This window comes from Podarcis melisellensis (genome assembly GCF_964234715.1).
Source record: "Podarcis melisellensis genome assembly, chromosome: 10".
Lineage (NCBI taxonomy): Eukaryota > Metazoa > Chordata > Lepidosauria > Squamata > Lacertidae > Podarcis > Podarcis melisellensis.
The window spans coordinates 42,433,573-42,449,223 of record NC_138542.1 but is presented as its reverse complement, the minus strand read 5'-3'; the positions used below and the strand labels follow the sequence as shown (position 1 = coordinate 42,449,223).

Sequence of the window (15,651 nt, the reverse complement as noted above, 5' to 3'; positions counted from 1 at the left end):
AGATTTTAATAACATAAAAATCACAGTAAAATAGTTACATTAGCAGATAATTTGTTTTCAATGCTTCCTTTAGATGCTTTCTCCTATTGCTACATATTAAAAAATAAATAAAAGTGCAGTAATAAGATCATGATTTTCTGAGCTAGGAAAACCTAGCCAATAATTTCCTTTCCTTGGATTAAAAATAAGGAGAAATTTTGTGTGAATGGCTCCTGTAACTACTCATCTCTTAACAGTAGATTATTTTTGTCTTCTCATTCTTGTTGCACCCTCTAGTGGTCCTTATTAGTCTCCTTCATAGTGATCCTAATGAGAAAGCTACAAGATTTTGGAGGCGCTTGACTCTTAAATCTGGAGTTTCAGAGTAATTAAAGCAGCTCCTATTCACAACAATGGCATGAGAACGATAAATCTGCTATCTTTGATTTTATGTAAATGACAATGGAGGCTTCTTCCCTTGCTGTTGAGCTTTTATCTGAGATTGCTGGGTTGCAGGTGCTAAGGTGCTACAATACATAAACTAGGAGAGAGAGCAGAGGATAAACTGTGTAGAGGGGATGGTGTTTAATGATGGCTAGGAGTGTGAAACTAGGAAATAAATATAGAAATATGTTGAGGAGGAACAATCAGGGCAGTAACTGGGGAGGGGGAACCTTAGGCACGCTGTCGGAGTTATGATAAATATAGTTAAGGGAAGAAATAGAGAAAATGCAAAGCTGAAATACAGAGATGGCAGGTATTAGGAAGATTGTAACAGAAACAGAAACGTAATAGCTAATTGTATTGGTACTACCTTAATCCACTTTTAATAGGAAGGAAATGCCTTAATCATATATGTATAAGCCATGTGGGATGAACCTTCTGTCCAGCATGTGTAATCATTATGTGTGTCATTACAGTGTATTTTGTTTCATCTTTTATTTCTTTCATTTAATTTAAGAAGTTGAGTAATTCTCTTCCTTATGCGATGACATCTTAAATATGTCTATTCAGTGACAGAGGTGTCAATAATTTTAATTTATTGTGAGTTGCCTTGGAGGCAGAAAGGCTGGAAACAAATATTATGAGTAAATAATAAAATCAGGGGTTTTATTTTTTTAAATCTTGAAGTTATGTGACATCAAAATTAATGTAGCTAAAATATGTTTCATTAAAATCACCTGTCTGTTCTCTTAGTTTATATATTGATCAAGTGATCATTAATCTTAAGCAGAAGACATTTTGCTTTGAAAAAAAATCCAATATTGCGTTAAAAGCAGTGTCACACTTTATAATTTATTTAGGCTCTTTTTTATTAGATATAGTAAGATTTTTAAAAATCAAAACATGTATATTTACTGTTCATTTTGGTGCATTATATTTAACAAACAATATAAAACTCATACAGGTTTTCCTTAAAGGAATTAATTATTCCATTGGGGCTTATATGGTTCACCTTTGGTCATTATATTTAATCAGTGCTTTTTTTCAGCTGGAGCGCACCGAGACATAGTTCTGGCACCTCTCAGATGGGCCCCATTGTGGGCTGGCACTTCCCTGGCCTGCTTCTTGCCTTTACATACTTCTGAGAAGCCCAAAATGAATATTTCAAGTCAAAACAGATGCTGGCCAGTGTGTGCAAGTCTACACTTTTTTTTAGATCTATGACTTCACCTAGCTCCTAGCCACTCCTAGATGTGATTTGTCAATCTATGGGGCAGGGCCAATTCCTATAACCTTTTATTCAATCCATTTCCCATCTAGCTGTGGCAGGATTTAAGCTTTCCAGCCATTGCACGTGCACCCGAGGGTATTTCTGAGCTGCCCTAGCCATCCACTTGAATCTAAGAGAACAAAGGAGTTGGGGTGCATTTATTTGGCCTCCAGCAGAACCAGAGGCGACCCCAAACCAGCTAGGGAGAAAGGTTGCTGTCGTTCTTAGCACCTCTGTGGACAGCGAACACTGCTGTTGTCAAATTGGCATCCATTCAGGGCTGCCCTGAGTTGCCTGGCGACTTACTGGAACAGCTTCATGGGGAGCTCCATCACCTGTTTTTCTTGAAAAAAAAAGCACTGTACAGTATTTAATATATTACAGAGTTAGTTTTTGTGGACATAACTCAGCACTTTAGTTTAAAATTATTTATACAAGCTTAGGTTCTAACATGAAAGTGTATGCAGTCCCTATAGTATGCAAAGATGAAAGTGAACTGAATGCACACCACAGCAAACCTTTCTGAAATGATAACATATGTCTAGATTTTAAACTAGCTGATAAGAAAATGTAGAGGAGGTTTCAACAATTTCCCTGTTCTCCATCTTTTCTTATCCCTTGTGTGTCTTACTCTGTGCATCAGTTATTTCCTACCTTCCTTATTTCTCTCTCTTTCTCCCCCCTCCTTGCTCTCTACTTTCCCTTCCTCTTTTTTTTTCTTTTTCTGTTTCTTAGGGTCAACTCAGCAGTTGCAGTAGAACTGCAACCAGAGGTGTTTTACCAATGACACTGACACTAGATTGAAATTGACTAGACATTCACAGTTTTAGTCAGTTTCAATCTGCATCTTGAGTCCCAGGTAATGTCCTTCACAATTTTCTTGCAACATGCTATTCCATTTCTTCTGCACTAGTTTTTTTCATGTACATTGAATTGGGTAGAATATATTACCTAATCTCAATGTGTGCTTTTTCAAGTACATCTTTTGTCCCTCTAAATTACACACATCTTAGAACTCCCTGTATCAACACAAGGCCGTGGTATACCTCACTGCCTATTTGAAGCATATGGTTATGCATGCATGGCTTATGGTATACTCATTATGCTTGTGGCTGAAACTATGTTACACTATGTTTTGGTTAGGTAGATTACATGTTTGTTTGGTAAAGACCACTATGTTAAAAATATATTCATTTAAAATACAAATAACTTGAGAAATGTGGGGCCAAGTAAATTCCTGGTAATTCTGTTAGTGGTAATGTCTGTTTAGGTAAGCAACTGAGTAAGTTACAACCAGGTTGAAATGGCAAAACTGAAAAATAAGATTTGCTAGCATACAGTTTACTGGCATGTTTTTTGCCATAAATTTCCATTGACAAAGGAGAGCAAGGTAGGTTGGAATTTTTCTTCATAGAGCTGCTCCAAAGAACTAAAAAAAATGGCCCAAATATAGAACATGGCACAGGATTCAGCCATTCTCTGCAGCCATTAAGCTATTCTGTTCCTAGGAAGTAGTGACTGATTGCTTTGGCTGTCTATAACTCAATGTTCATTATTTCTCCCCCTGTTCAGTTTCACCATACTCTTCCTAGGCCACTGGTAGTATTGTCTTAGTGACAGACTTTATAGCAGGGAAAATTAATTCAACATATAAAGGGCATTGAATTTTCAATCCCACATACTTGCCACTGCCAAATCATGCCCATGTTCTTTTCTCAACAAAACTGATCAGCAAACAACAAAACATTTTATTGTACTTTGTCAGTTCATTCATCCAAATCTGTTTTAAAAATCTGATAATTTCCTCCTATTATGTACTAAAAGGAAAGGTGCTACTGATTCCTCTTCTTTTGAAATTTTAGCCAAATTCACAATATGTACTTGATAAGATCAGCACTTACAATATTTTGTTTGAAGCAAATATTATTTTATCAAAAAATAAACAACAATTTTAAATAAATACTGTGAACAGTAACACAGTACTTGGAGAAAAAACATGCAGCTGCCAAACTTTATCATGCATGGCTAGTTCTTATAGCAGCTTTGTCTTAAATAAAAGTTACCTGTAGGTTAAATGTGCACATGTATGTTGGTACTATTTTGAATAAAACAAGTGTTTGGAACTTTCTTTTTCAACTTCTGGAAGAGGTCGTTTGTAGTTTAACTTGGTAATTCAAACTACAATAGCACTGTATAGAACATACCTGTTCAAATGTATTATGTCTACAGTATACAGTGGTACCTCGGGTTAAGTACTTAATTCATTCCAGAGGTCCGTTCTTAACCTGAAACTGTTCTTAACCTGAAGCACCACTTTAGCTAATGAGGCCTCCTGCTGCTGCCACGCTGCCAGAGCACGATTTCTGTTCTCATCCTGAAGCAAAGTTATTAACCTGAGGTACAATTTCTTGGTTAGCGGAGTCTGTAACCTGAAACGTATGTAACCTGAAGCATATGTAACCCGAGGTACCACTATATTTCCAATTTCTATGATATTTTACTATCAACATCAAATAAATATCTAGTGTTCCTTATTTAGAAACACATGCTTGCAGAGCAATACTGCTCCCCCTCCCCCAAATCCACAGTTCTGGAATGAGTTAGGATGAGGCAGAGGTGTCTCTTTATCATACTCTCCCAGCAGGGGTGCTATGCTGCTGCACAGGCCTTGCTGCAACCACCAAAAGTACAATGGGTGCATATGGATGGTAATTCCTCTGGCACTAGCCTTTGGAAGACACAAAAATGAGATGCTAGGGGATGCTAGGTAGGGTCACTGGTGGATTGCATAGATCCAAAGATGGAGCAAAAAGTGAAAAATAGCCATCCACTAGGGATGTCATTTTGGGGGTGAATTTTTTTTGCAAAATTCTTTAGTGAGATGACCTAAAAATATGATTTTGGGTGTAAGGAATTCAAATCTGTTATTATTTTTGTGACTGGACAACATTTAGCTTGGTAAATCTATGTTTGGTTACAAAACACATAAACTGCTCTTGAAAAATCAAAGAATTTTAATTTTACCATCTGAAATGTCAGGTAATGCTATAAAAATAGAATTTTGGCATAAAACATATCCTACTTAACATACAGCATTACCTTGTAATCAAAAAAGAACATTAGAAAGTAATGTTAATAAGAAATTTAAGCAACAGGTTTCACCAAGTCTTGCATTGATTCGTTCTTGGACATCCGCTGCCATCTTGCTTCTTGGCCTCTGATGTAGCCCTCATCTTCTTCGGTGTATACACCTTCCCTGCTGCCTCTGTGACTTGTTTCAAACACCTCTCTATAGACTGACCATAGCAGGGCCACTGTGGAACTTATTAAGTCCCCTTATTTTTGGAATTTGAAAGTTGAAAATTCAACATGCCCTAATCAACCACCTTTTGTTTTGACCATCAGGGCTTCAGATGCAGTGGTGGATCTGCCACACTGTTCTACCTTGCTGTCCAGGCCTTTGAACTGCTCCCGATACTCAATGAGGCTTACTTCTAAGTAGACATGAATAAAGGGATATGGGTGGCACTGTGGTCTAAACCACATAGCCTAGGGCTTGCCGATCAGAAGGTTGGTGGTTCGAATCCCCGTGACGGGGTGAACTCCCATTGTTCGGTTGCAGCTCCTGCCAACCTAGTAGTTCGAAAGCACGTCAAGGTGCAAGTAGATAAATAGGTACTGCTCCAGCGGGAAGGTAAACGGCATTTCCATGCACTGCTCTGGTTCACCAGAAGCGGCTTAGTCATGCTGGCCACATGACCCGGAAAAACTGTTTGTGGACAAATGTCGGCTCCCTCGGCCAGTAAAGCAAGATGAGTGCCGCAACCCCAGAGTCATTTGCGACTGGACCTAATGGTCAGGGGTCCCCTTACCTTTACCTAGACATGAATAAACTTGTGTTGTCAAATGAGTATTTTATCACCATATGATATACTTAAAATATAAATGTGAATTGTAATAAATGTGTGTTATTACAAGTCTTTCAAACCTTTATATAAGCAACTGTGCCTAATTTTTAAACATATTTTTAAAATGATAACATTTCCTTATCTAATTGTGAAATATTTGTGTAGTGATTTATTTTTTTTACATTTGTGTATGCAAATAAATGTGAAGTTCTATTCTTATTTCTACATTCTATTAGGGTAATTATGTATATGAATTATGTGATGGTACAATACAAAATAGTTCTTATTACATAGAGAATATGAAGCCAAAATTCCACTGTACAAGAGATGGAACTTGTATTTTTAAAAGTATTTGGAGCTACTCTTTTGGGCACAGCCCTTCCAAAGTAACCTACCATTTGAAGAACAAAAACCAATAATACAATTTTTAAAAACTTAAATCTATCACTCAGCAATGCTCCACTTTTTTTAAATGGAGCCAGGAATAAACTAATTCAGCCAGCACGTTGAATCTGGAAGAAAAATGAGGGATCTTTGGAGCTGTTGGAAAAGCCTCCAATTAAGAAATTTTATGCAATAGAAGGGAATTCCATAGCAGTGGATCCATTATATAGAAGGACCTCTCCTTCATGACCACCTATCTTACCGATCCAGGCAATGGGTTTCTAGACCATCTGAAGTTCTTAAAGTGTTTTTAAAGGCACCTCATTGTCTTTAAAGGCAGCCCCCTGTAGAGTGCATTATAGTAGTCCAATACAAATGTGACTCAAGCATTGATCACTATGGCAAAGTTAATCCTTTCTAGATAGTGGCACAGTTGGCATACTAGCTGAAACTGGTAAAAGGCACTCCTTTTCTCCAGTGCCACCTGGGCTTCCCCAGGCGGTGCTGAATCCAGGAGCATTCTCAGCCTGTGTACTTGGGAAGGGCTACCCCAAAGAGCTGGGGATCTCCCCATCCACAGCACCATATTACTTGATTCAACCTCAGTTTATTTGATTGCATCCATGTCAGTGCTGCCTCCAGTCAGCACTTTAGAATTTCCACAGTCTCCCTGAGTTCTGAGGATGGAAAGAAATGGTAGAGTTGTGTGTCCTCAGCATCCTGATGATCTGCAACCCAAATTTTCACTTGACTTCTCCCAGCAGTTTCATGTAATGTTAACATTTTTAAAAATGGGGAGGGGCAAATTAGACCCCTGTGGAACCCCACTAGCCATTGGCCATGGGGCAGAGCAAAAATCCTTCAGCACTACCTTCTGAGTGGGACCATCCAAGAAGAACTAGAGTCACATTTCTGGCCCTTAAGCAGCCTGACCCCAGACTAGAATGGACCTAAGTATTATTTACTAGATTCAGGTAGGTTGCCGTGTTGGTCTGAAGCAGTTGAAATAATAAATAATTGCCCAGTAGCACCTTATCTTCTTCAGGTATCTGAAGAAGTGTGCATGCACACAAAAGCTGGACAATTTTTAAATTTTTTTTCTCTAAGTATTTACTGTTATCCAAAACCACCTGGAGTTGATAGAGCAGGTGTCAGCCTATCACATTGCTCAGAAGGACAAATTGGTTGTCCATGGCCAAAGGATCTAAATTTGTTTTTATGTAAGAGAAGGGGTGTGATCAGTTTCCTCTTCATTTACCTGTCAAAGACTGGTGTCAAGGGGCTCGGTGATCCACCATAATGTCTTTTGGGGAATATATAGAAATTATTACCTTTTGCTCATACACTGAAATCCTAGGATCTCAGCTAAAGTTTTTGTAGTTTTAGGTAAATGCCATCAAAGACAGTGTAACCCAGGTTTCCATCAATTAGTAGGTCCTTAAATCATATATACAAATAATTAACTCTGTATATAAAATTGAGTAGACTGTTAGTTCCTATAGTTAAGACTAAAAGTATTTTGATTGTTCAAATATGTGCAAAATCCTACCCTCATTTTAGCATTAAAACTCTGTTATTTGGCTGTTTCAGTACATTTTCATTTGTTGGCAGCTTTGGGAACAAAGAAAATGAGTTGTGCAAGAAAATGTTTGTGTCTGAATTAGCTTCAGTAAGCATTTAACATAATCTGCAGAGCTGCATTCAGATGAGACCACATATTTGCTGAGGTTTATGTTCCTCCTGTAGGGATGAGGCAGGCTTCTTGAACTGTAGTAGAGGGGGGAAACCAAGCCACCAGAACTTTCTGACTCAGACTATTGGCAAAATTTATTATGGAAATAGTATCTTGATCTATTTCAGTGTGCTCAAATCAGATACTTAGAAAGACTATGCCAAGCATCATACAGTTGTTGACAAGACTTTCCCCTTCCTCTTGTAACAGAACAATGAAAACGAAACAGCTTTACACTGTGCAGCCCAATATGGACACTCAGAAGTAGTAGCAGTTTTGCTTGAAGAACTTACAGATCCTACAATAAGAAACAGCAAGTTAGAGACTCCATTGGATTTGGCAGCCTTATATGGCCGTCTGCGAGTAGTGAAGATGATCATCAATGCATATCCAAACTTGATGAGCTGTAACACAAGAAAACACACTCCGTTGCACCTTGCTGCACGTAATGGTCACAAAGCGGTTGTACAGGTGCTGCTAGAAGCTGGAATGGATGTCAGCTGCCACGTTAGTATACAATTTCTAAAATTATTATTTAAACAAAGTTTTGTTTTGTTCCATTTAGATAAAGAGATGACATTGTTTCATTGTTACAAATACAAAGTACAACCTACACTTTGCAACTGGAGTGGCTCTATACTTGACTGCCAGGAGCATATTATACGTACCAGTGTTCAGTGTCTCCTTGGCATATTTCAAATATGTGTTTCTGACATATATATATCAGATGCTTCCTCCTTCTCTTCCATATTTTCTATGGTTTCAAAGCTCATTTGAAAACAGCTGTTTCTGTGCATCCAGCAATAGGTAAGAGCAAATAAATGTGTTCTGAGGGGGTGTTTCCCAGCTTTATGACTTCCTTCAAAGTTTTGCTCAGTTACTGATCCTCAATAACTTTTGGAGACAACATGAAGTTAATTTTTTTGGGGGGGGGAATTTATTTAGTGGCTATGAATAAATTGAGTTGTTTTCATTTATGGATTCGAAACAGGGGAAAATTTTGCTTCTGTTGATCATGTTCAATACCACATCTTCTAATATCTGTGTAAAATTATTTGATGACAAGTAATAAATGACAAGTATACTTCTAAAGTGTTTCATTGTGGAATTTTGTTTACTTTTCTGGCAAATTAAAATAGGGAAAATGCTTCAGTGATGTTGCTTTGCAAAAGAAAATTATCTGAATAATAGGTATATAGAGTGCTGCCTTATACTGAGTCAGGACATTGGTTCATCTAGCTCAGTATTGTCTGTTCTGACTGGCAGTGGCACTCCAGGGTTTAAGATTTCCCCCCAACTCACCTGGAGACCAGGGACTGAACCTGCAACATCTTGCATGCAAGGCAAATGCTCTACAAATTACTGTATTTTCCCCTCTATAGGACACACTTTTTCCCCTCCAAAAATTAAGGGGGAAATGTGTGTGTGTCCTATGGAGCGAATGCAGGCTCCTTGGCTTCAGCAATAGCAACGCGAAGCCTCCAAAGCGCAGAGGGAGCACTCCCTCCACGCTCCGGAGACTTCGCGTTGCTTTCGCTGAAGACTGGAGAGCGAGAGGGGTCCGCTGGAGAGCAAGAGCGACCCCTCTCGCTCTCCAGGCTTCAGGGATAGCCACCTGAAGGAGAGGGAGAGCTGCACAGCGCCCCTTCAGCCAAGCAGGGGGAGAAATGGAAGGGGCTCCGTTTCTTATGCCGCTTCGCTGAAGGGGCGCTGAGCAGAGAGGGGGAGATTTTTTTTCTCTTGTTCTCCCCCTCTAAAACAAGGTGCATCCTATGGTATTTCCCCCCACAAGCTATGGTTTGTTCATAGAAAGAACCATATCTCTTTCTATAAAGTACAAGAACTACAACTAGGAATGAATTCCATATTTCTACTCTGCCTGTAGAGCATATTGGGCATGCTTTACCTTATTGGGCGTGCTTGAGTGTCTCAAGCAGCAATATTAATAGTGTGGTACTAACATTTATTTAGAAGCTACAGTGTTCCAGACAGACAAAACACATCAAGTGTGAAAGGAAAAGGTCACATATGACAAATTTGTAGGAGGGCTTTATATATATATATATATATATATATATATATATATATATATATATATATATATATATGTAACTCTGAAAGAGGATGAGTGAAGCAATAGTCGTAATATGACATTTACTGCTGTTGATAAATTGGTTTTCTATAAACTTGTTGACATAAAGAATAAAAGCATTTTTTATTAAAGACAAAGAAGTAAAATGTAATATACGGTAATCATGTATCCACTAATAGTTATTGCACAGATGTTAATTTTTAAAGCCAAGTTACAACAATCACTCTTTTTATAATGCTTTATTTGTCAGTTATTCTTGATTATTAGTATTGCTTTAGCCATCAGTTTTCCCAGTTTTGTTTTCCCAGTTTTATGCTTTTCTTTTATTTTCTGTTTCAGGACAAGTTTTATTTCTACCATGTTCCCACAACACTTTATGGTGAAACGTTTTACTTTATTTTCCAAGCAATATTCTGTTCTTCTATTTACTTCATCACCTAGGCATTTCAGCCAGAACCACCATATATAGAGAACCCAGTCACTTGGCTTCAAGGTCATTTGCCGCTTCATTTTTGAAGCTCTCACAACCCAGGCTGAGCTCTATTTGTGGCCCTTCCTCTCTGGTAGGTCAAATATCAAACCTTCATTGTGGGCAGTAGTTAGTAATTTGTGCAGGGTTATTTCTTTTATAGAAGAGCCAGCCGATGAAAAATTGAACCCAACTTGAGTTTCCAGGTGAGAACTCTCTCTGAATGATAGGTAAGCACAGAGTTGTACTGCTGCATACCCCCCAAACAAAGCCAGGATTGAAAACCTCACTCTTGATAGTAATAACATTTTCAGTTACCAAAACAGCTGAAGTTGTCAAGTTAGCCCAAGTATACACTATGGTTTCTAGTCTTTTCTCTCAGGCTCTGTACATTACCAGAGTGGTAATTTATTCTATCTAAGCTACTGCTCAGTCATTCTACCAGAATATGGCATACCTTCATTATTCAATAGAAAATGTTTTCCTTGTTGCAGAATAAGCATCATGAAATACATCCTCTGTTCACAAATGAACATAGGATATTGTTCAACATACAGTTGTTGATGTTAATTTTTAATATCTTTATTTTGAATCTTATGATTTATGTGGAAATTGTTAAATTTGGTTGTGTGCTTTTTGATGTTTTGTTTATTGTTTATGACTGCTTTTGATGTTTTGTTTATTGTTTATGACTGCTTTTGTTATGTTGGTAGTTATGTATTTTTATATGTTGTAAGTCACCTTTCGCATGGTTTTAACTTTGGGAAGGCAGCATACAAATAAAATGATTGATTGATAGATTGAAATTTCAAATGAATCTACTTTTAGTGACATGGCCATCCTAATAATTCCAAGAATTGTGACCTCAAAAATTCATTTATTACCTGATTGAACTACACAGACTGGGGCAATTCTGAACTTCCCCAAGAGTACACTAAGCTCCATTTACTAAGCATTTCACCCAAGGGTGGGCCTGTTTGCTCTCATCTGACCAATGCATGGGGTGGATTGATAATGTTTATTTTATAATCTAAAACTTCATTCCACACCTGAATCCCTCCCTAATATTTTTGAAATCAAAGTGTTTGAGCCCATGGCCACCTTTTATTTAAGATGCATTTGATTAGCATTTTTTAGCTTACACAGAAAGTAGGTATAATTTCATCCAAATCTGAAGTTTTGCTGTAAGAGACTCTTTTCCTTTCACAAAAAATGACATGTTTCTACTTACTCATTTTCCTTGATCATAAATAGAAGTAGGTCCTGAATTTGCTTGATGTCCAGGATGCACTGTATTCTTATTTGCATAGAATGAAGCAATTCTGTCAATCGTAAAGGAAATACCATAATGGAAGCAGGCTTATGTATGTAGTATGTATGTAGTATGTATTTATTATTAATTTTCCATACCGCCTTTCATCCGAGGATAACAGGGCGGTTTACAATATAAAAACTCAAAAATACATAACATAGTAAGTTATCACACACACACACACACACACACACACACACAAACACACACACACACACAGAGTTTAAAAAAAACTGTAGATTATTTAATTAGCCAAACTGGAACAAGAGGAATGTTTCTACCTGGCATCTAGAGATATGTAATGAAGACACCAGGTGAGCCAACCTGGGAAGAGCATTCCACAAGTGGGGAGCCACCGCAGAAAAGGCCTGTTCTCATGTTGCCACCCTCTGGACCTCTCACGGAGGAGGCACGTGACTAAGGGCCTCGGATGATGATTGCAGTATCTGGGTTAGTTCATATGGGGAGATTGTTGGAGATAAGCAGTGTCCAGTGCACAGCGGAATGATGAGAAGTATGAGCCAACATGCTCTATACTACTTTATTTACAGTTCAAAGCTGGTAAGTTACAGAAAAACATTTTCCCTCTGCCGGAGCAGAGAAAGCGTCATCTCTCCTCTAAAGCACGGAGAGAATCACAAACTGAAACTGCAAAGAACAGTGAAAAACAGGAAACCAGTGTATGTCACATCCAGTCTCCGTTCCCGTGAGAAACCCAACAGTGCATTTACTGTGGAATGTAAACAACCTGTCTCGTGACAAGCACTTCGCTGCACAGAGAAGAAAGCAGAAACCAACATCCTCCCCCTTTCTGTGAACATCTCTGGGCAGCGTGTTCGTACAATATCAGTACAAACCCAACTTCTGCACATAGGTACAGTGTTGATCCCTTGATACAATCTTGGACAATACATCAGCAGGAATTTCATTACCTGGCATATAGGACACCGTTACGAGTCCCTTCTGAATACGTTCCCTAGCATGTTGCAACTTCAATTGCAAGTGCTTCGTGCTTTGCTTACAACCTTCAGAATTCAGCAAAGCCAAACATGCTTTGTTGTCCTGGTAAACCTGGATTGGACATTTGACAGGAATTTTCATGTCTTTGCACAATTGTAACAACCATTCACAATCTTTAAGTGAATAAGACAGTGCATTCAGTTCAGCTTCACAAGTACTTAAGCTAACTGTTGTTTGCTTCTTGCATGACCAATCAAATAGACCCTGATTGTACTTATAGCAAACTCCAGACGTACTTTTCCTGTCTGTAGTGTCACTTCCAAAACTTGCATCTGCAAATATCTCAAGACCACCAGATTTTTGATTGTTAAATCTCAGTCTGTAATGCATAGTGCCTTTCAAATACCGCGCTATGCGTTTCAGAGCTTTCCAATCCTTAACAGTAGGATTGTTGACTTGTCTGCTTAGCAAATTACAGCTAACAGCAATGTCTGGTCTTGAACATCTGGCAATGAAGCTTAGCTTGCCTAGCACACTTCTGTACAGTGTAGTGTCAGAAAATGCTTCTTCAGTGTCTTCTACCTGATAACCTGTTGTCATCGGTGTGTCTACAGGGTTAGCATCCATCAGGTTTAGTTTGCTTAACACATCAGCAATTTTCCGTGACTGGTGTACTAGAATGTTACCATCTTGATCTCTCTCTATTTCAAGAGATAGGTAGTTGTTTACCTCACCAAGATCTTTCATGTCAAAGTGCTCTTTCAGTTGAGCTAGGGCGTTATTGTACATTGTGACATCTTTCCAAAAGAATAAAAGATCATCAACATAAAACAAACAATACAGTTTCTTTTGCCCCTCCTCTTTGACAAATACACATGGATCAGCTTTCCCTTGCTGAAAACCTAGAGAAAACAATACTTCAGTGAGTTTTGTGTGCCAACACCGTGCACTTTGTTTGAGACCATAAAGGGACTTTTTCAGAGCACAAACAAATCCCTGTTTTACCTGTACGCCATCAGGTGGAAGCATATAAAGTGATTCATTTAGAGATCCGTACAGAAAAGCTGTATTTACATCATGGTGACTAATGTGTAGATTTTCTTCTGCAGCTAGCTTGAGCATAAGCCTAATGCTCTCATACCTCACTGTGGGTGAGTAGGTCTCATGATAGTCTTCACCTGGTACCTGAGCAAATCCTCTGGCTACCAATCTGGCTTTGTGTCTCACTATCTTGCCATTTTGATCAGTCTTCGCTTTGAAGACCCATTTGCTTCCAAGCAATTTCATTCCTGGAACTATTGGAACTAGGTCCCATGTTTTGTTCCTTTCCAAGGAATCAAGCTCAGCCTTCATGGCATTTAACCATGGCTCAGCTTCCTTTGAATCCAAATCCTGGATTTCTTGGAAACTTGAAGGTTCAAATACCTTCTTGGAGCTTTTAACAGCTGTTACTGCTATCTTAGCAAACTCATCAGCAAATCTCTTTGGAGGTCTGCCTTTTGTGGCTCTCTGTGACCTACGAATTAGCCTTAAGTCTTCAACACTCTCCTCTTCCTTTTTAGGAGAAAAGTGACCTATTGTGAACAATGGTTCCTCCAATTCTTGATCAGAGCTTTCAGAGGGTCGCATAGAGGCTTTCGCACTCTTGAAATCCTCTGAATCATCTGATTCAGTTTCAGACTCAGAATCAGAACCTTCATCAGTGGGTGTGGGTTGTTGTGGTTGCTTTTGACTATCCTCAGTCTCATCACTGTCATCAGGATAACATTGGAAAATTCCCACATTCTCCCCCCACTTTGCATTGTACTCAACACTTCTTGTGAGCTTAATTTCCTTAGAGTCAGTCATCATTATTCTGTAAGACCCTTTCTGATAACCTAGAAAGATACCATGCAATCCACGCTTGTCTAACTTGGAGTGTTGTGGTGAGTGAACCCACATGTCAGAACCAAAAATTTTCATGTGTTTGATGTATGGCTTCTTGCCAAACATCTTCTCATAGGGGGTACAACCAATCGCTGAAGATAACCTGCGATTATAACTGTAAGTGAAACATGAGAGAGCTTCGGCCCAATAACTCTCTGGAAGATTTGCATCATGCAGCAAGGTTTTTAATCCTTGAAGCAATGTCTGATTTGCTCGTTCCGCAAGTCCATTCTGCCATGGCGAGCGAGGACTAGACAAATCGTGTTGAATTCCTTTCTCAGCCAGAAAAGCTTCAAACTGCTGAGAAGTGAATTCTCCCCCCCGGTCAGTGAAAAGAATCTTTATCTTCTTACCATGCACATTTCCCAACCAAGCACAGAATTCCTTGAACCTAGGAAAAGCCTCTGATTTCTGCTTGAGATTGTACACAAAAATATACCTGGAAAATGCATCAAGGAGAACCATGAAGTACCTATTCCCACCCAAAGAGGGCGCTAGTGGTCCAACCAAATCAGCATGAATAATTTGGTATGGTTCTGTAGCTTGCCTACTAGAAACCTTACCTTTCGCAGCCATTTTCACCTTGTTTGCTGCGCATGCCTTGCACTTCATGTGGTACCTGCAGGGTTTAATAGTCATACCTTCAACCAAGGCAGGCATTTTAGATACTGCCTCAAAATGCAAATGACCAAATTTCCTGTGAAAATCGTGAATACATTCTGCATGCAAACCTTTGTTAGAACCTGCAATGCAACAAGTGTCATCCTGCACAACGTCATCATAATACAAAACAAACAAACGACCAACAAATTCAGCATACAATTGATAATCATTTTTCTTGGTGATGATGCATCTATTGTTTTTAAAGGAAACGTCAATCTTCTTCTCAATCAGCTGTCCAACGCTGAGCAGATTATGTTTCGCATCCAGCACATAAAGCACATCCTGTATCGATAAGTCCAAACTGTGAAGAACAACAGTTCCGTAGCCTTTACTGGGAATGGTGTGGTCATCCGCCTGGTGAATCGCACCTTCCTGCGGTGTAAAAGACACGAACAGTCGCTTATCGTTGCACATGTGATGCGTCGCCGCTGAATCAACAACGAAGAAAGATCTAGACGTCTTCTGGACCTCTGCAACCTTTGTAACCTTTGGAGCGTAGCGTGAGACCATTG

General features: G+C 38.9%; 1 protein-coding gene across 6 annotated transcripts in view; it reads left to right on the top strand.

Annotated features, from left to right (window-relative positions):
- Window positions 1-15,651, top strand: part of ANKS1B (ankyrin repeat and sterile alpha motif domain containing 1B) — a 343,850-nt gene that overhangs the window by 27,545 nt on the left and 300,654 nt on the right. For 5 of the 6 annotated variants that reach the window (XM_081927920.1, XM_081927926.1, XM_081927925.1 and 2 more), the window contains exon 4: window positions 7,928-8,224. In XM_081927920.1, coding sequence (XP_081784046.1) covers window positions 7,928-8,224 — 297 coding nt within the window. Of the gene's footprint in view, window positions 1-2,413; window positions 2,553-7,927; window positions 8,225-15,651 lie in introns of those variants that run through there. The other variant, XM_081927927.1, reaches the window with a different exon arrangement.